This window comes from Ruditapes philippinarum, unplaced genomic scaffold, assembly GCF_026571515.1.
Source record: "Ruditapes philippinarum isolate M1 unplaced genomic scaffold, ASM2657151v2 ctg538_1_1_1_1, whole genome shotgun sequence".
NCBI classification, from domain to species: domain Eukaryota; kingdom Metazoa; phylum Mollusca; class Bivalvia; order Venerida; family Veneridae; genus Ruditapes; species Ruditapes philippinarum.
The window spans coordinates 692-23,512 of NW_026867197.1; the positions used below are offsets into that span (position 1 = coordinate 692).

General features: G+C 32.0%; 1 protein-coding gene across 1 annotated transcript; it reads right to left on the minus strand.

Moving 5' to 3' along the window:
* Positions 1 to 21,096: 21,096 nt before the first annotated feature.
* LOC132735245 (uncharacterized) lies at positions 21,097 to 22,418 on the minus strand. The gene is made up of 2 exons (XM_060722180.1): positions 22,259 to 22,418; positions 21,097 to 21,710 (listed from the first exon to the last, which is right to left on the minus strand). The coding sequence occupies exons 1-2, from the start codon at positions 22,416 to 22,418 to the stop codon at positions 21,097 to 21,099; spliced, it is 774 nt and encodes a 257-aa protein (XP_060578163.1).
* Between the last annotated feature and the right edge of the window lie 403 nt (positions 22,419 to 22,821).

Sequence of the window (22,821 nt, forward strand, 5' to 3'; positions counted from 1 at the left end):
CCTACGGTTGGCACACAGTGACAATTGTCGCACCCGTTTTTTTTAGAAACTTTGAGCGCAAACGTATATAAAAAAAAAACAAAAACGAAGCGAAAAAGGCCTAATGCATTCCGACTTGGTGCCGGCCTTGTATCTGGGCTACGGCCATGAGACTTGGTGGCTGTGTACTACTTCCTCTGACAATTCCAACAGTCCAAATTGCAAGCGAATCGGACCTACGGTTGGCACACAGTGACAATTGTCGCACCCGTTTTTTTTAGAAACTTTGAGCGCAAACGTATATAAAAAAAAAACAAAAACGAAGCGAAAAAGGCCTAATGCATTCCGACTTGGTGCCGGCCTTGTATCTGGGCTACGGCCATGAGACTTGGTGGCTGTGTACTACTTCCTCTGACAATTCCAACAGTCCAAATTGCAAGCGAATCGGACCTACGGTTGGCACACAGTGACAATTGTCGCACCCGTTTTTTTTAGAAACTTTGAGCGCATTCCGACTTGGTGCCGGCCTTGTATCTGGGCTACGGCCATGAGACTTGGTGGCTGTGTACTACTTCCTCTGACAATTCCAACAGTCCAAATTGCAAGCGAATCGGACCTACGGTTGGCACACAGTGACAATATTGTCGCACCCGTTTTTTTTAGAAACTTTGAGCGCAAACGTATATAAAAAAAACAAAAACGAAGCGAAAAAGGCCTAATGCATTCCGACTTGGTGCCGGCCTTGTATCTGGGCTACGGCCATGAGACTTGGTGGCTGTGTACTACTTCCTCTGACAATTCCAACAGTCCAAATTGCAAGCGAATCGGACCTACGGTTGGCACACAGTGACAATTGTCGCACCCGTTTTTTTTTTAGAAACTTTGACTTAGACTATAGATGAAAATGTCCCTCTGTCATTGCGTAATATATAAACTATAATAGACAGTATGTCTTTAATACTTTAATGAAACATTACATAATATTAGTTCATTTTAGTTGTATCAACGACACATTTGTACATGATATACGTAGATATAGACTTCTGACAATTCATTATTTACATAAAAAATACATGTGCCAAATATGTATAGAAAAATAAAATAGCAGAGTTTAAACTTTGATATAAATCAATTATTTTGTTTGGTTTTATGTGAGTTTATTTCAGTGCAATGATGATATTTCAATGTGACCAATATACCCTTATGTCACTTATTCCCATGTTTTCTCGTTTGTTTACAAATCAATTCTTCTGATTTTCCAAAAAAATGTTTCATCACCGTGTGAGAATGTCGTTGTTATAATGCGGTAGGTCCAATCTACGCGCATACACTGTGTACTTTCTGAGGATACTGGACTGAACATATAACATGGTTCTCCATCTAGTTCGTCAGCTTCAACTCTAATAAGTCGCCATTTTGTGGCAGAATTAGATTTGTAGGACCCTTTCACCCACAATCCATCTGATAGGAACATCTTACTTCCGATAATTTCAAACGTTTTATTCCCTCCGCTTTGAATTTCAAATTTTGTTTTAGGATCGTCCAATTCTTTAGTACAACATCTAGCACACGTTAAAATCAAAGCGTCTTTCATAAAAAGTTTTGTTTCTTTATATTTTTCGGATATAATTTCATAAGTTTGACCGTCTAAGAGATGGAAAAGTTTCTTTAACATTACATATGATAATCCTCGATGCTGCATGAAAGCCATTGTGAGCGGGTAGTTTTTCTCGTTAAATTTAAGGAAGAATCCAACTACCTTCCTTGTTGGCTTGTGAAGAAATGCAAGGACCTTTTTATGGTTCTGTCTGTTAGCATGTAACAATGTCGTGAATCTTCCTGTTTGTCTTTTGTGGCTCGAGAGGATGGCAATACGATATACAAGAAGTATCTCGTGTAAATTAGCCAACGAACAATATAACTCAACCTGTGTCATCAACTTTGAAAACTGCTCTAGATCACCCTCATGTAAAATATCCTCTATGTTGGTTTCCACTAGAGCTATGTCCTTTATTCCAGCCATTACAGACTCTTCATTACCTACATCAGCGAGCAGTTTATCAATTTCATATTGTGTTTTAGCGTGTTTTATATCGTCAACTACTCCTTGTATGTAAATCAAACGTGTCTGATAGTCACGGAGTCTTGTTCTCGCGTTTCCTATGATCTCATGGTCAATGATAGTCTGGAAACCTTGGATAGTTTTCGATATAACTTTCCTCCCAAATATCAAGTTACTGATTCCTAAAACGACTTTAAATACAACTTTGAGTATAAACGGTGCAAAATCTGCAATTTTAAGGGCTACGTCGGCTACAAACAGTGCTCCTGTTATTACGTCAACAAGCGTGATCCCCGATTCTTCAAAACTACCATTTTCTGTTTCACTTCTAATGAATACTAATATTTGCTTCACACTCTCTACAAACTTAGGTTTTTCAATTCCTGGTATTTCATCTTTTTCCAATATCGATTCTAGTTCAGTAACTGCATCTGATCCGTATTCGATTTCCATGATATTTTATTTTAAAACAGTTTATTCTACAATTTAAACATATAATTCAAAACGCTAGTTTAGTCTTATTTGGTGTAAATTTGACTATAGTGTCCGTTTACTTATTCATTTTATATACATATTTACCCGTATGTTCTGTCATGCGTTTACACTAACGACGGATCGGCCGTGCAAGTATCCTCATTAAACCTTGTGTTTACGGATGTTTTCTCTGTTTCTAAAACAAGCAGAATGACTATGTTATATTGACATTATTTATTTGATGTCATAGTTTGGTGACAAATATATTTAACTTTATATTTTGCTTGTTTAAGAACTTGTTATATTATTACAAAGGGGTTTTGTGCAATGTTTGCATAATGGGAAAAGCAAGTTTTAAATAAAAACTATATACAGTAAAAACCCTAAATTAAGACCACTATCGGGACTGGATCAAAGTGGTCTTAATTGCGAGGTGGTCTTAATTGTGAATATTCTTATCATTGCTTGCATACTTTATGACCATGGTCTATTTTAGTCATGTTGAATGAACAAACAATATGTATCTTAAAGCTGCACGCCTCCAGATTAGCCAAAATATTTCAAGGAATTTAATCATTAGAAAAATGTATTAAGATTTCAAGAAAAGTAAAAATATTCAATATTTAATTAATAATTAACATGTTCTGTGCGATCAATGACTGATTTTGCATCACAATCACTATAATTCTACTGCGTTACTTAGGCAGTAAGAGGTATTTTTAAATATTATGACCTCTTTTTGCTAATTTACGTGAATGTTAGTGCCGTTTGCAATGTGTAAATTACTATCTTTGTTCACTTCACAATATTTTACTTTAAAATACATTGTCAAAATTTTCATGAAAAATAAGCATGACTCTGGAGGCATGCTGCTTTAACCTACAAATACAATATATGTTATAATATTTCATCAGATGAGAGCAAAACATTTTTTCTGAAGAAATTTTATATTAAATTCTCTTTGGTCTGATTTCAATATTAATTATTATATAATGCAGTACATATTTCACCTATCATAAAAGACATTAATTCTTTACAAAATAAATTTGCTGAAAGGAAACTGGAACCACTGTAATTGTTTCTCTAAAATTTACTTTCACGCCTTATTTCATACAATAACCTAATAATGACAGTTTTTGACACCCTGTTAAATCAAGTGTCATGTCTAAGATAATAACAACAAATATGTGATCTTAGTAGGTGTTGACTTTAAAATCAGTGGAATCAATAATGAGTTCAAATAAAGCATAAATCAAAGAATTGGGACTGAATCTGGTGATCTTAAAAGTGGATAACCGAGGTGGTTTTAATTCTGGAGTTTGTAACTATTGACTTAAAGAACAGAAAATTCCGTTCTTTTAAAAATGGTCTTAATAGCTGGGTGGTCTTAAATCTGAGTTTGTCTTAAGTAGGGATTCTACTGTATCTATTTAGCGATTAACGTCGACGAAGAGTTACTTCCTTTAACGGATGTGACGTAAATAGGGGATTGATTGATTGATTGATTTTCTTTAGACCGGGCGGTCAAGGATAACCTACGAAAGTACAAGCACTTATTTCCAGTAGGGTCCTTACCTTAGTAGACTCTAGAGACAGCTATGAGATACAAGGGAATCCGGGAAAATGTCCCTAGCTTAGTAGATTCCTTGGTTCTTTCACATGCCCATTGTATAGCACTGATACATGCGAGGATTACCTAAAATTACCTAAGGATTATTCTAAAATTATGAAAATACCATCAAATGCATACATTGATAGTATGAGAAATTGCACGAAGTCTAACGTGTATACTGTTTTAAATAGCTTATTTGAAAAACAAAACATAGTCAGGTTTCTCTATTGTAATCAAGATGGATTTTATTTCTTTTTTAAAGAAGTTCTTTTCTTTGTTATTTTTCATTTGTTTCATCATAATTTAACATGAGATATAATCAAGGAAAATATTCTTTAAAATTATCTGTATGGCGATAATACAAACACAATAGCTTAAATGTTGCAGTGTAACAATAAGTTATCGTATTCACAGCTAAAATGTAGAATCGCGTGATCGTTTAGGTCCCTAAATTTTTTATTATTTTTTTAAAGAGTATTATGTCAATGTTGAAGAAAATAATTATTGTTTTTAACATGTTTTTCCCCCAACACTACTCTTTCAATTTACATTCGAAATATTTAAGTTATTGTAGAAGGAAGCTAAATGTTTCACGCACATATATACAGATCCCCAACTCGTTATCTCAAGTCGACGAAAATAAAAGAATTGGGACATGGCGTGTCTTAAATGGCTATACAATGTTCTCGTTTTATATTTATCTATGTTGTATATGTATAGATGAAACAACGTATAATAAAGAATTTATGTAATTGTTTGCAGAAGTATGCAATTTATTAAATAAGACCTGATTTATAGGGCCAAAACTGTTCTACACAATTTGAAATGCATATAGGATTAATGAATGTTACTAACTTAGAGATAATACTACAAAATATTATAGGCATTTTATTGGGCTTGCTCATTTCCATTGTACTGCAAACGCCAATTTGCAGAAAAGACTTAATTTTGTAAATATATGTACAAAAATGAAATAAAATGTGTTTTTTTTCCACTAATTTTGATTCTTCTTGAAAGATGATTGTAATATATTGCACAATTCCTTATTGGAGGTGTATTAGCATTAGTGTAACATTAATTATTCAAACTGTAAAAAGAGAGAATTTCAAAGAAATGGTTAATATCATATTTCAACATTTAAGTGCTTCTGTTCGGCAAATCGACACTATCAAAACCAGAGATGTTGCGTTATCTATGACGATCGAGTATGAAATAGCAAGTAAGTTATGAATAAGCAAAAAATATCAACGCCTGAATCCCAGGCTAATTTTAACAGTGTGTACGTCACTCCGTGACTCCGTAGAAAGGCCGAACATTTTGTTTTCTGAGTTTAAAAATCTCACCCATATAGAATCCGCATAGGGTGGTATAAATTGAAATCTTATTCAAACCATACCTCCTTAACAGCTGCTGTTATTACTTGGATTCGAGACTAAAAAAACGATAGAATAATTTTCTTAAAAGTGGTTTCCCGTTGATATACCCAAGCAATGTATTTTATTTGATCATTTTCTCATAACCTTTGACACATTATCAAAATAGGTAACACATTTTCGAATTGCATAGGTTACATCCTAAGCAAACCTATAAATTCAATTAGCAGCTACGAATATGTTAATCGATCTAGGTCCAAATTATTGATTTCATTTTTGAAAGTTTCTTTATTATTGATTTTATTATTTAACAAGTTATTCGTTTTTTATCACCCATGTTTGTAAGTTTAGTGAAAAAAGATTTTCTTAAAAAAATATTTAATAAGCAGAATATGAAAGATATTAAAAAAAATTATGTTGAAAATAGCACTATTTATTTCATTGTAGCTTTTATAAAATATGCAATGCATTAAATTGGTGTGATGTATGGTTTTATGACAGTGCCTCTTTTGTTGACACAAATAGTATACATTCCAAAGAATTGTTCCTTTTATGCATTAACATTTTTCAGAAACTATATGTACACTGTTATATCATTGTTTTCTTTGTTTTAGTATGGTGAGCTTTAACCGCCGTTTTTCGAAATTTTTGAAATTCAAAGCAGTTATCGGGTTACTGTGAATAAGCAAGCACTTAAGTACGATTAATCACGCTGTATGACATTTTTCATTATTTTGATTCGGGTCATTTCTTTGTCCCAATTTACGTTCAAAAGAAACTGGTTAACATGATCAATTACCCAGCCATGATCTAGTATTGAAAGTATCGTTCTTAACTTATTTTGGTAAACGCTTTCATTCGTTTGACCATCCTTTTATGTAATATCGTATTTTATAGGGCAAAAGTTCAGAAATTTCAATCTGCCAATCTTTAAGAACTTCATATGCCTTTAATTATGTAAACAATTACAACAAGTATGAAAATAACAGTTACTTATGTGAAAGTTTAGAATTTCGAAAAAAACGTGCTTTAATCACATGTTGAAATTGTAAAAAGGGAGATAATAATTTAGAAACATCGTTATCAATCAGTATATCTTATAAAGCTTATCAAATAAAATGAAAATGATCTATCTATTATCTATTCAAGTTATGGTATTATGCTCAAAATTTATTTATGTTATATGAAAAAATCAAAAATCATATGAATACATTATGAATAATGTAGTTTATAAATAAAACAATAAAAAATATGCGTGAATAAAGGGAGGTAATTAAATACTTATATCATTGACATAAATAATGTATTTGTATAGATTAAAATAAATTAATAACATTTCTAGATACAGTAAATGACTACTAAAATAGAACAGTCTTTTTATGCCGATATGTACTAAAAAAGATATTGATGAGTTTGTAAAAAGTTGCAAGTATATATACTTGAAAAACGATTTTATAATTTGTAAAGCACTTTTGCATTCAAACCCTTCGGGCAAAATGTTTCTAACTTATGTATCCAATATGTCTCCTTCAAAAGTCTCCCCATATTATCATGAACTTTATCAATCGGCATGAAGGAAAAGTCATCAAGTGAATAATCTACGGAATTGAAATGAATTGCAACATTAGAAGAATATTGGGATGATTTATAATTACTTCTTATATCAAATTTATGGCTGTTCATTCTTTTTGATACCTGTTGATGGGTTTGGCCGACATACTGTATTTTACATTTTTTACAAGTTATTAAATAAATCAGGTCACTTGAAGTACAATTTCCATCAAAATGCATTTCGAATGTTTCTTCAGTATTTGTACTTGTGAATTTACTATTTTCTTCAATATTTATGAGTACATCTTTTTCTATTACACTTTTTAGTTTTACCGTTCATATTCCGTTTATTTAGAGTTGAATGGGTGAGGGAATCTTGAAGATTTTTGGGACGGGTGTATGCTAACGCCAAGGAAACGCCTGCTTCCCAAAGTAGAATTTTAATGAAAAGAAAAAGAAGAAAAAACATATTTCTAGTTCTTAGGAAAGTCTTAAATTTAAGATAAATATCTCTATCAGTATAGTAGCCAAAGCAGAGAAAAGATCAATTGGGAGGCAGGCGTTTCCTTGGCGTTAATCGCTTTTTTTAAAGAATGTTTTCGCGGAATTATATTTTCGTCAGATATAAAGATGATATAATCATATGTACACATATATATTTATATTTATTCTATACCTGAGTTTTTATCTTTGATGTTTCACAAGGTAATCTAAGAATAAGTATCGAAGTCGGTGTAAATAAACTTAAGATAAAATATACAAATAATAACAAAATGTAGATTTAGCATATCAGTCAATTTTATTTACATGGTTTTTATATCAAAACGAGAAAACGCCATGAAATATGATATAATAGAAGGGAAAATCACAGTCTGCTAATATCAACTTAATGTATGTGTTAAATGGTTGGTTGAGACCTCACTATGTAGTTTCTTGTAACAGATATGATACATTATACAGGGAAGTCAAAGACCGGGACTGCAAAGCGGGCCCGAATTTTGCTTGCCAGATATAAACTACATGTGTATATTTTAAAGGAAATAAATATATATCTAACTTACCCATTCATAGGCATTGCCTACTTTTATATTAAGCGAATAAACAAAGATTTTTACATTTAGATAACGAAGGGAAAATCGTTACCTACAGTGAAACTCGGTAATAAGGAGCTCGTTCGGCCCATGACATTTACATGTAGTTTGCTATATCCACAATATAAAGAAAAAGTATCTTATAAAGAACTTATAAATAGCAATCATAAATATATAATGAACAGCTTACATGTTCGACGATTTGATAGATGTAATGTTTATCTATTCTTGTTATCATAAATGTATAGTCAAATCATACGCCATTCTTGTTACCTATTTTGAAGTCACATGCTACTTACGATTTTGCCGTTTTACGCCGGCCTTGCGATTTTAGGTAACATATATGATGTTTTTTGTTAAGGTAGGACGTGACACGTTGCGGACATTCGATTAGCGTCTTGAAAATTAGCTTGTAAAAAGTCCAGCCAATATTCTATATCGGTCCGACATGAAACCTACATTGTTTTCTAGGACCGCCCGAAGTCGGATTTAACCTCAGCTGCAAATCGAGACGGCCTAGTGAATTTTCGTATTCTTTGTTCTATAGTAAATCAGTCACATTTCAGGCTTAATTTCCAATTCTACTGTTCCTGATGAATAATATACTGTCTTTAACTTTAAACATCAGCACTTAGTCAAATGCGGCCCAAAATATAACATGTTAGCCATCTACTTTTTTCAAATATCTCCATTCTGTTGTAACACTGTTTAAATTCACCACTTTGAAATCTCTTGACTGCTGGTGGGTAGTACATTTTTTATCCTTCTGCCAACAAATGAGTTCCTGGATAATACACAAAAAACAACTTTTAAAGTCATCCTATAACACACAAAAACTACACACATGCTTTAATTATGACCAATCAAAATAGAAAGAACTTAAACTGGGCCACTTCAAAAATTAAAAGAACTACTTTCTAGATTCTAATTCCGTACCGGGGTAAGCCCAATAAGGAATGATGTTGGCCCGACATCGGCAGTATAATATCAGGCCGATATCTTAATGATATAGGCCCAATATGTATTGCCTAATATCGGCCCAACACCAAAACAATAGCGGAGCGATGTCAGGAAACAGTAATAAGAAATTGGCCCTACATCGACCAGGTATGATCCTTAGGCTAGCCTGTTGATGCAATCTAGCAACAAGCCTTTGGCATGACATGCAAAAACACAAATAAAAAACAATCATTTTACAAACTAAGATAATAAAGGCGAATACTTCGTACCTTTGATGAGCAAATGACAATCTCTGCCATGATAATGCATGTTGCGAAATCATGTGACAAATATTTTTAAACATTATTTTACATTTAAGAAAGAGACAAACAGATAAATTGTATTTTTCCAATCACTTTAAGTGTTAAATCAAAATCATCATTACTTAAACATGCTTTTCATCATCTTAATTTCTTTGTTAGCTTTTCTTTTTGGTGCTTATTTTGTTAATTGTAGGACTGCAAAAGTGATTTTATGTACTCAAAAAAGAAACCCATAAATACTGAATTTAATTACAAACCACATATCATTTCCAAACTCAACTATACATATTTTAGAAATTCATATCAAAATGTACAATTATTTGCTGCATGGTGGAATCAGTCAACAGTTATTTGCCTTTCGTTGACCATAATAGAGAAATAAATCCGTATTTATAAATTAAAGAGTGCCACAAATTACACAAATGGTTTATTTTCTTTGCATTATGTAATATTATATAATAATATATACATTTTTTTAAATCTTGATAAAAGCCACTTTCAGTTTAAAAACGTCCGTTTAAAATAAAGCCGAGAGGTCATTTCCTGTATAGGTTACAGCCTCCCTTTCAATAAAAGTTAAAATGGAACCATTTTCTAACTTAATCAAACCAAGCCATCTCCCTTCCCATGTGAAAGTGTACAATTTGCGCGCCTCCTGCTGTTATTGTGCAGTCATACGATCAAAGAAATATACAGTTGTAAAATCCAGACATATGGAACAGATTAATAAACGTTACAGTATAGGCTTGAAATACATATCTTAAAGAAATTGGTGATGGTTACTAATAAAACATAAACGAATTTATATGCGATATATATTACGATTTTAGAATTAATAAATGAAAAATCTGTGCTTAACAGTCATGGTTGTATGATATGGCAGGGGTGTATAAAGAAAGGACAAATAAGCTATGGTATTATTAATGCCAATTTTCCTGATGCAAAGTGGCACACCATGCTTGTTCTTTAACTTCTTTACCTGGTTCATAATAAATTTTCTGTATGTTGAACAAGATTTAGAGGTCTCGCACCTGTGTCATGTGTCACAGTGTGTCAGTGCTGACCATTTGAGCCTTGAGCCCAATTGCATACTTAAGTGTGTGAACCGGGGTATTTGCTGCAGCCATAGGGTATTCCGGGACTGTATATTTATTACGAATTCGCTTTGTTAAAGAGACATATTTAAGGTGTTGATGGCCTTGGGATAAATATTGGTGAGTGCTTACTTGTCCCTTTCCTTACATTGTCTTACATTTAAAAAAATCTCCTATTAATTTTTGGATGAAAAAGTATGTTTCTGCTCCCCTTCATTTTACTTTTTAGGCAATAACAGTGTATTTCAAGTAAAACATATGCTAGACTTTACATAATTGTTTATAACAGCCATAGTCCATGAAAACTTGTGATTTTTTTCTTAAAGCACTCTGTCATTGCAAAGAAATACTAAAAGCCTGTGATTTAATTGATATAACATTTATTTCACAGCGTAAAATAACAACAGAGATGATTATTATTTCAAAATATCAGGCAGGGTATGTAGAATGACATTGTAATGAAATATGAAATTCACCTTATAAGGAATAGTCAGTAAACATTTTGTTAAGTTGAATTTCAGGTCTGTAAATAGACAACACATTTGTTTAAGTCGTTTTTGTCTCATGTCCAACAGAATATTTATTCCCCATTGAAGAAATACTGTTTTTAGTTTATCTGTTTATATCAAGGGGGATAATTAATAGATTTCCTGAGTAAGTATGGTCGCTGTTGCCTCCCTTTGATGTTGATGATGTTCCTTTCCTATCATCTGACATTTTTTTTTATTTCTCTTTATTGTACAATGCAAACAATAAAAGTCATAAAATAATTCAATAATACAATACCATGAAATTTGATGCAATAACAATGTTCTGAAATGATACACACAAATTCATACATTTGCAAAGTATTATATGTATTTTCTTATTATATTTTTTAAAAAAGGCAAAGTTTACTCTGCACAAACGTTCAATTATTAAAGAGTTAAGTTACAACAACAATAAGTGTCACAATTTTCTTACAGCTAATAATGTTAGGTACTTTCATTTTCATTGATTTATTTTATGTATTCTTTTCATACATCCTGCATTGTTTCAAACCTAAGCAGTTTTTTGGCATTAATTATTTCTGTTTTAACCAAAAATAGTAATTGATTTTTAAAAGTCTCTAAGCATGGCAATACGGACTTCATTTTACATTTGTAAATATAATGTTTTAATAATAATAATATATTATTCTCTGGAACTGTGAATCGGGAACAGCCGAAAATGACAGATTGTTCTGAAAAATGAAAAGATTAATTTAGAATTTTGTTTGTTAACCAGCCCTGCACGTCCCTTATAAACATGTTGACTATGTCACATTCCCAAAATAAATGTTTTATGGTTTCTGGATTGACATTACAAAATGTACAATTGACATTGTAGAGTGTGTCTTCTTGTATTTCAGATGTTCCTTGAGTTATCTACCCTTTGATAAAAGTTTGTATTTCACGTTTTTTATTATTACTGACTCTGATATATGTAGTCACCACTACATTACCCACAGCTTAGATATTTGATATGTAGCATTGCTTAGCATACTTCTTCAAAAGTTCTTGAAATATTGTACCGTGAGTGAAAATTGGCCTTGTCCTGGGATTAACTTATACAGACTTATAGAGGGAAACATGTACTACTTTTAATATTGGAGTAGAAAATGCAATGCCAATGATTTGAATTTTCAAATTCTTAAAACTGCCAATTGGACATCTGCAACAGTTATATAAATCATAATTCTGCGGTCAAATGGTCACTAAGTTTACATGAACTTTTATAGAAAACAAGAGGTATCTTTACAAATGATACTCGGGCGAGGAAAACTACTTTGACTTACATAGGTTGTTCCGGAGTTTGGTCATGGTATGTTATGATGATATCAATGAAACACTGCAAAATATGTTTCTTAATGAAACTGCCATGTTTTCGTAAATGTACCTTACAAACAAATTAGTATACTGTACATTGTATTAATAATATAAAAAAAATTAAATGAATGGAATATGTCAACCATCATTTTATATCATGAATGCTGAAAGTAACAGAAAAGTTTTTTTTTAATAATATTTTTTATGCCTCTCGGTATTTTCATGCACATGCGTTTCCGTTTCTCGTTATTTTGGCAAAACTTATAAAATGTCAGGTTAACTCAGTTTACTCTTATCATGAATAAGGTTTTCACTAGAGAATTTATGAAAATTTGAGTAAATGCTGTATGATTTTTTATTTGAGAAAGCCAGCACGATTCACAGATTTTAAATATCCGAAAAATTTAACTAGGAAGTTTATTTCAGAAACTCCTTTAGATTAAATAAAAATTTAGGCGTGCGTGTACGTTTCAGAAAGATCTTTTAGATTATTTTGCTTATTTATGAATGATCAATAAAATTCAATGATTTCAGTTTGTAATTTAGAAATGATCAATGAATATTCTATTTATATACAGTTCTTCCCTGTAAATTTTACAGGAAGTCGACCCGTTCTCAGACGGACTTCGTCTGAAAATCTGACACATTCCTTGGTAGAAGCAAAAGGAAATGGCAGACACAAGCATTACATTTACGCAACTAAAATTCATAAATTCATTTCAAAACTACAAACTGAAATCAAGGAGTTTAATTGGTTATTCTAAAATAAGTATAATAATGAAAACGTACGTATATATATATACATATCCAAATTAAAAAAAAATATTCTAAAGGAGTATCGGACACAAGTTTACATTCTTGTTAAATTTCTAGGATAATTGAGATCTGTAAACTTTCTATAAACTTGTAAACAATTAACAATGCTTTTAAAATTTTCATTAATAGTTTTTAAACAATAAGAATTTTACCGAGGACATACTTGTTTTGTGCAAAATGACGAGAATACCAACAGCGTTCACGGTTCCGAAAACGCATATATGTCAATACCGAAAGACACAAAAAGCTCTTTCTGGTACACTCAGTAGATTATGTCCAGTGTTCGTGATATATGATTATCGATGTGTTCAGCTGATATAAATTTTGAAAAATCGATATATTTCCATTTTAATGAAACCATGGAGCTTATATAATATGTGTGCATATCTGTGATGAAGCATATATAAATGTGTACATAAATCAGGGGTGGCGAGTATTATCCTTGGGATTTAGTATGAACTAGTTAATTTGATAAACAAATTTTCTTTCTAATGCTCATCTAATTAGGTATTGGGTAGACGGTCTTTCCAGAAAAAAACTAGTCATATTTTTATTAAATATTGTGCATACGTTCACGTTTTGAAATCAGAAAAAAATGAAAAAATAATACAAATAAATAAATGCTTCTTTGCGCCAAAATTCTCCCTTACGTACTTTAGTCTTACCTTTATGTGGTTTCAATCGGGATACCTCGACGATTATTATCTGTACGAAATCTGCTGTGGTCATAGTATTATTTTTACAATAGGTTTATCTCTTAGATTTGGTTTGCTAAATTGCTAATCATGGTCACGCAACTACATAGTTAGGTGAAGAAGCAGGCATTTAATATTATACCTATGGTAGGAGAAGGCATTAAAATCTGTAAATAAAAGCATAACAATTACTGAACAATTAAAGACTACAATTGTTTTCAGTAAAAGAATTTTCTTTTATATTTTGATTTCCTTGAAATCATTTTTCTCATCTGAAGGCATGCAACTTTAATATGGTGATACATTAATTACATTCCATGAAAATGTTTAAAGATATAAAATATCTCATGACATGTTTGTTCATTTTACATTACACCTTTAATTCAGCAAACATAAAGTCTTCACAAAAAGTAGTATGCAATCGTACCTATATTACATAAGAATGTATGTAATATTTTTCTTGTTTACCAAATTGTGGGTCTGTCTAAAAGTACACGGTTGAGCAAAGCGTACTTCGTACACGGTTGAGAGAGAACCGCCTTTCTAATAGTGGGCGTGGTTTAACCTTTGTAACTTACAATTTAACGATAAGTCTGCTGGGAACCAGACTGTTATCGTTATGTTGGCATAACTTGTCATAAATGAGGATATTGAGTAACTTCAGTACTTTATTTATTGAACGATTGGACTGGAATTATATTGTGCGAGCCTCTGGCAAGGATAATATTAATTTATTCAATGAATTCAATAAATTTGTAATAATGAATATACACGAATATAATTAAAATAGTCTCCTTATCTTATACCCAAAAATGAAGTGATAAAGTATTTTTCATTGACGCCCCTATAGTGTAACTTGTTTACAATGATTAAGTCACTTCAATTTTTTGTCCTAATGGGATAGAGAAGAAAACAATAAAACACATAATGAGTGAGAGAAGTGTCATATAATGGCTGAAAGCGAAGTCATTATCTGTCGTAACGGGTGAGAGACGGGCACTGTAAAACTCGTACACGGGTGAGGGAAGTTTCATATATAATCATATATAATCAAAAAAGTTGACAGAGAAGTCATTATTTGTCGTAACAGGTGAGGGAAGGGTACTATAAAACACATAATGAGTGAGAGAAGTGTCATATAATGGCTGAAAGCGAAGTCATTATTTGTCGTATCGGGTGAGAGAAAGGCACTGTAAAACTCGTACACGGGTGAGGGAAGTTTCATTTATAATCCAAAAACATGACATTATTTGTCGTAACGGGTGAGGGAAGGACACTATAAAACACAAAATGAGTGAAAAAAGTGTCATATATTATCACAAAGATTGAGAGCGAAGTCATTATCTGTCGTAACGGGTGAGAGAACGGAACTGTAAAACTCGTACACGGGTGAGGGAAAATTTTATTTTATAATTTCCCAAAAAGGGTTTACAAAATTATTTTTCGAACGGGTGGGGGGAAAGGGGACTAAAAAACAATTTAAAGAGTGAGAGAATTTTTTCCCAAAATTTTTTTCACAAAATTTAGAGCGAAATTCATTATTCTTCCGTAAAAGAGTTTTAAGAAGGGGACGGTAAAAATCGTCACGGGTGAGGGGAAATAAATTTTTTTTGAGGGCCCCCCAACGCACACGATATTTTGAAAATTTAAAAACTTTAACGTTACGAACAACTTCCCTTTTAAATTTAATAATGGGGGAAGTTGCGAAAAAAGCTTTCTGCTGGTATGTTTTTTTTTAACTGGTTTGGAAAGTGTTTGGGAAAAAATACTTTGGGGTAAAAAAGCAACCCAAAAAAATTCCCCCCGAAGATATTTTTACAGAGAAAACATTATTAAAGCTTTTTGATTTTCCTTAAAATTTAGTAAAAGGTAAAGGGAAAAATATCCCTTACATTTCCCGGAGAAAAAAATTTTTTTATCAAAATTTTTAAAAAAACATTTTCTTAAAAAATAACATGTTTTGTTTTTTTTAGGATGAAGGTTCCCCAAATTTGGCCCCCAAAGAGCGTACCCGAAAAGGGCCCCCATTGTTTCCGTTTGCCGCCCTATTGTTTTAAAAAACAGATTGGGAGTTTACCCGCTTGAAGTTCAAACACCCCCAAACCCCCGGGAAAAAAAAGACTTGAAAGGTGGGGCCCTTTTAAAAAAACCCTTTAAATCAGTGTAACTCAAAACGCATTTGTGGTTTACTAAAATCTGTTTTTTTTCCCCAAAAAACCCATTGCAATTTTTTTGCAGGGGACCTTTTCCAAAAATTGCTTTTACGGGGGTTTTAAAGATACAGTGCCCCTTAATTTTAAAAATAATGACTTTTTTCAGAAAACAAAAACATTTGATCCCCTTTTTATTCCCCCAATAAAACACAGGGGGATTTGATGTTCCAAATGGGGAGCCTTTTTATACGAAAAGGTTTTTTTTTGGGGGGTCCAAAAATTGTCGTTAGAAAAGGGGGTGCCAAATTTTTCTAAAGGGACACCTCATTTTTTCATTTTTTATCTTTTTTATTTTTCTTTTTAAAAAAGTACCAAATTAATGCCCTAAAATTAAAATACGTTTCTGCGCCCCCTAAAAATTTTTTAATTTGAAATTGGTGTTTTAGAAAAAAAAAGTTCCCGAAAAAACAAAAAAATGTTTCGATTTTGTCATTTTCGGTGATGTGGCCCCCCTTTGATTATTGGTAAAAAAATTTTGGCTGGTTTTTAAAAACTAAAATTTGGGATTTAAAGGGTTTATTTTAAATGTCGCCAAATGCATATAAATAAATAGTGACAAACCTAAAACAATAAGAAGTGAAACCCAAATTACATAATTGAATCGATGCATGCTTAATAATACAGCATATATATAATTATAAGTAAAAATAAGCTTGCAGCCTCTCAAATATCATTCTATTTTCGGAAATTTTCATTTTTTATTCAAATCTTTTTCACAGCACTTTAAAAAGAAACATACGTTACCACTATTTAAGAGCCAATCCATTCAAAGAAGAATCCAAACAAGAAAGAAAATTAACATGTGTGTAAATCTGATATATTAACCACAAATTATGGCGGCTTAAACGGTCTTGTGTCATTTTTAACCCACTTTCAATGTAAAAATGAAACATACGTTACAGAAACATACGTTATCAACTTTTTAAAGTAAGTTTATCAAAAGGAATTGAAGTCAGAAAGCACGTATAACATCAACATTTAAGTTCTGTTTGACATTAGTAAGTAAATTTTGTTCACTTTGGTCGTTTTTTACTTGTTTAAGTAACCACAGTGAAACAAACGTTACTTTTATCAAAAAGACTTTATATTGTTTACACATGCATATATATAAATACATAAAATCGCATTTTTATGACACTAGAATGATGTGCATTTGATTCCTAAATAAAAAAGTCGATTTTAAATGTAAGTTTAAAAATTCCGTGATAAAGTTTCATAAATAAGCGAGTGTGAAACATACGTTACTCCAACTTACAATTCAACAATTTTTGAAATTAAAGAATAAAGTTGGGATTAGCATGCCTGTTAGTAACGGTAACCTGGTATTAGATGTAAGAAGACACAAAATTGTTTTTACAAAGGAAAGATATGTTAAATAATATGTTGATGGTACCAGCAGAAATGTTAAAAAATATATTAACAAGATATTGATGTTCTCAGCAACAACTAATTCGTTTCTGCAAAGAGCTTACTGGCCGTATTTCATTCATATATATAATAATGTTAAAATAATATCCATAAATATAAATTATTTTACAAAAAATAAAATGTTTTCTCAACCTTTACTTGCATTTGAATAAAATGAAACATACGTGACATCCTATATGGGGATAAATATCGAACTGTTTAGTACTAAATTTTCCAAATATTAAGAAAGTGGAAAGTTGAATATTTTGAGAAAAAAATTGCTAATACAAAATTTGTGTATGCATTCGACCTCTCATATATTATATATGACATATATCCTTTGAATGAAGACATAAAATAATATTTTCAAAATTGACTATTTTTGCTTTTACGAATATTTAACTTTAAAAAATTGACTGAAAAATTAGCAAGGTAATCCAACTTTTTTTAATTTTTTCTGGGGGGTTATAAAATCCCCCCTCTAGATAGAGGAATTTACAGATTTTGATATATTATACAGACATTTGTTTTAATATGCAGCCAATATGTTACATTATTAGAGCTGAAATCTACGTTACGAAGAAATACAGTGTCATTACCGAAATAAATGCCATCCTGTTATATCATTAGTTTTTTTGTTCAAAATATTTTCTGGCAAACTAGCAAAATACCTAAACTTTTTTACTTCAGCGCGACAAAAAATGGACACAATGACAACATCAAATTTTTAATATTTTTCAACCTCAAATGCTTTATTTTATTGAGAATGGGCGTGAAGTGACAGTGTCAAAACAACAATCAGATCATGTTGAGGGCCCTTCCCGGAAAAAAAACCAGTAAAAGACGGGGCTGAGGGGGTTTTCATTTAAAAAATTTTTCCCTCATGTACAGAAATCAAACAAACCGAAATCTGTTCTTAAAAGGGAATTTTTTTGGTTAATTTCTTTCCCAGGGCAACCCTTTTTTTCCAAATTTTTTAAAGGGGTTTCCCCTCTGGGAGAGGGACAGCTTTTTCGAATTTAAAAAACGTTTGCCCCCCAAACCCAAATTCCGCAAAACCCTCAGAAAAATTTGAAAAAAAGAAAAAATTTGTTTCCCAAAGGGTAAAACTACCCAAAAAGAGGGTACTAAATGGGGGGTTACCATGGGAAAAGGGTGGGTCTAAAGCATTCAAATGAACCGGGAAAAATAAAGGGCACATTACCCAACCCCAAAAGCCCCAAAAAACAAACTCACTCAAAATTTTTTTTGTTGCCTTTCCCCAATTTTTGAACGTGAGCTGAAATCATTTCAAATGTAAGCGACAAGGATTTCTGCCTACAGAAGGATGAAAATGGTGTAAATAAACTTGCGAAATCACATGCATACTGGTACCAAGTGCAAACACAACTGGGTGTTTGTGGTATGGAAAGAGCATTCTTTGTGGTATGGACCGAGAAAGATTTATATATAGAGGAAGTTTTGTTTGACGAAAAGAAGTGGTCAGAAATATGTGAGAAAGCGCTTCACATCTTCCAAGTAGCCATTCTTCCAGAGCTTGTTGGGAAAGTTCTTTACGAGAACAACTGACCATACTGTTTCCACAGAAGATAGTTCTTCCCAAGCAGTATTTTGCTATTGCCAGGACATAGAGTATGGTCAAATGGTAGCCTGTGAAAATAGTCAGTGCAGATTTGAGTGGTTTCACTTTGGATGTGTTGGACTAAAGACAGAACCAAAAGGAGTTTGGTATTGTCCTGACTGTAGGAAGCTTGACCGGTTTAAGAGGAAACGCAGGAAGGTTACTAATGTATGAATAAAATAGATCAGTGTATCACAGTGAAAATGAATACTGTGCTTTGTGTGCATAAAAAAATTGTATTCAGTTGAAAATGCATAAAAAAAATTGTATTAAGTTGAAAAGAACAAACTGATTTAATTTTGTTATTTGCTGTCAAATAGGAATCCTATGACTTGTGTTTTTATCAGTAATTTTTTTTCTGTTACTCCATCATAATATTAAATAAAGTGATATCAAAAATATTTCTTGTTGATAATTCAGAGGTTACTCTAAAGTGAACAAAGTTTGGTACAGTTTTCATAATGTTCTCATCTTTTCAAAGACACTACAAAAGAAATAATTTATTTTTGTTAATTTAATCAACGATATTATTTCAACAGCATGATAATGAAATGAATCAACAAACGAACAAACAGACAAACAAACAAAAAAAACAAAGAAAAAAAAATTATAACACATTTACACATACTTTGCTTAATTATGATACATGTATTTCAAATTAATTGTCAGTTAAACAGTTACACATACTTTACATTTACTTGTGAATATACTACGGTTACTACCAAACAATTTACCTTAGAAAATGATTAATTAATTATATCTATAATCTAATTAATTATATTACAAGAAGAAAGCAATTAAATAATTGCACTTTTATCGCCTTCTCATTTTACTGTTGAATTCACTAAAAAGTTTGAGATTTAAATCAGTATTAAGTGAACATCTTTATATTACAATGAATAAATTATTAATTAAAAATAAAGAAAGACATTTAGCATTAGAATTAATATTTCTCAAATCAGTATCATAGATGTAATCTGAGCATATTCTATACCATGAAGTTAAGAGCTTGAATCATAATATGTCCTTGCTTGAAATAAATAAATAAATACACTGTGACTAAATGAAAGACATATTCAATAATTATTTTGCATATAAATATAATTATTTGGGCAAATACATATATATTCATTTTAGCAAATAAATAATAAAGTATATACATTTTTGGTGAATAGACAAGAGCTACATGTATATGTCTTTAAAAGTAAAACCCAAATTTATCACAAATAAAAAACAAATGTTTTGTAGCTTTTTTAAAGGGAAAAACATTTTGAACTAAACCAAATTAACAATCATTAAAAAATTAAAATTTTTTTGTAAAACGGAGGGCAAACCCCCTTTGTAAGGGCCGCAAAAAGAAATTGAACTTTTTTTGTCAAGAAAGGGAAATTTATCCCCTTGAATCAGACCCCGGGAAAAAAATCAAAGGGGTATCCCCGAAAGAAAGGTAGAATTTCTTTTGTCTAAAAACAACCCAAACAAATCGTTTTAAACCCTGAAAAATTTGGGCTGTTTGCTATCGTCTTTTCCCCCTCCGGGCATCCAACGCCCAAAACTGAGCTTTTCCTTTGGTGAAGGCCGGTTCATAAAATTTACAGACATAGTCCCCCCAAAATTTATCCTGAATTTTAAACCCATTTTTCTGCCCAAAATTCACATCACCCCGGTTTCAAGTTTATTTAGGGAAAACCAAATCCCCTGTTTTTTGTTTTTATCACTTTTTCCCTGGCCCCTCATTTGCTTTGATTTTGAAATATTACACCCTGGGGATTCCCCACCATAAGGATTTGGGTGTTTTTTAATTTTGTTTATAATTTTACCAAAGGGTTTTCACAGCGCCCTTTTAAGGGTTTGATGGCCTTTCTATTGTAATTTTAAAGCAGTCAATTAAATTTTCCCCCACTTTTGGGTTTCCCAAAAAGTGTCCTAAAGGCCCTTTTGGGGGGGCCCCTTTTTTAGTTTTCCCCTTTGTTTTGGGCCAGTGTAAATTTGTTGGGTTTTAGTAGCCCCATTGTAAAATTTTTAAAAAACCAGTTTGGAAAACCCTAGATATTGTAGTATCAGACACACCAAACCGGACTGCCAGATCTTGATTGGATGCATTCAGCCTTAATTTCATTAACACCACCATAAGTTGTTGAAACTTATTAAGAGCACTTTTATGTGTAATTGGAATGTCTGGCTCTACATAGTCATATAGGGCTTTGAGTACAGAAAAGTTGGTAAGACCTGTGTAGTATTTTACCTTTGCATCATCCCCATAGAAGAATGGTAGGTCAAAGTTTTGACTGTCAACTTTTTGTTGTAATCTAGCATTTTCCATTTGAAGTCTTTGCACTTCACTATCCATTGCTTTTAGCAGACTGCATGTTACATCTGTCTGTGATGCTGTACCACTTTCCATCTCCAGGTCAGGGTCTGTCTCACTATTACCACAACTAAGTTCCAATAGCGCAGATGCAGCAGCAGTGTCTAACTTTTTTGATGATCTGATCAATGACCGGTTATACCGTGACTTTGTTGGTGTGGGTGTTTTCAGGACATGGCAGCGGCCCATTTTCACTGTTGGTGCCCAGTCAGGGTTGAGTTGATCATACAAGTCTGCGGGTTTATCTGAAAAGGAATACAAAATTATTTAAATGTATAAGTTTGGCAAAAAAGGACTCATTTTACATCATATATTTTGCATTCTTCACCATTCACTATTCATTTTTAAGGGGAGAAAATCACTATATTGAGAGCACTAAAGCCACTATTTATATATATGAGCCGTGTCACGACAAAACCATCATAATGGGTTTGCGGATGCGCAGGCTGGTCTGGATCCATGCTGGTCGCAAACCCATTATGTTAATTTTGTCGTGACATGGCTCAATTATGTAGTCCCAAGCACCAAACATTTGTTTAAATAAAAAATCTAACAAATGATAATATGATAAAAAATGCATATTTACAGAAAATATTTTTTTAATTAAATGCATTTATTTTTTTTAATGCATATGTCGTAGAAAAATGTCACAGATGCCTTGCATAAACTGGTACTGTGGAGTGTGGTAGAACAGCGCCGCAGATCCTCATCATTCATGAACGACCCCCAAAAATGAATAACATAATAATTATTCTATATTACAAAATATATAACCCAATTACTTTATACTTACTGATAAAATGATCAGAGCAGATACGAAGGTTATCATAGCTGGAGGCCTTTAGATCAACTCGAGCGATATTAGCCAACCATTTATCTCGTCGATCTTGAGAAAGCTGCTGTGTCTTTTCACCCTGGTGTTTAATAACTTTAGGCAATCTGTAGTCAGCCATTTCACGTTAAGTTAAGCAAATGCACATACATAGCGTCACATGCTTGTGTAGCTTACAAATCATATATATTTTAACAAAAATGGTGTTTTCAGTTACAAGACGAATGTCTTAAACAAAAAACATATAGGCTTGTAAACATTATATTCATAATATCTTCATGCACTCCTTTTGAATCGTGCAAAATGCAGGAAAATTCCAGTCCCACTGCCACAGTCATCTCACAAACAGGTGATCTGTGCCACATTGATGTCGACAGAATGATATTTTTTCACTTTTATTATCAAGTGTGCACATTGAAGCAAAAATTACTACAGTTTAAACGCTGAAAAACTATACTGTAAAAAAAATCTTGGCAAAGATATAATTGTCCCAAAAATTCACGTGAATTACGTTACCGTTTTAA

Coding starts and splice junctions, on each gene's coding strand:
- LOC132735245 (XM_060722180.1), bottom strand. CDS start 22,418: ATGGCTGACTACAGATTGCCTAAAGTTATTAAACACCAGGGTGAAAAG. Junction 21,711..22,258: donor CTGCTCTGATCATTTTATCA/GTAAGTATAAAG, acceptor ATTCCTTTTCAG/ATAAACCCGCAGACTTGTAT.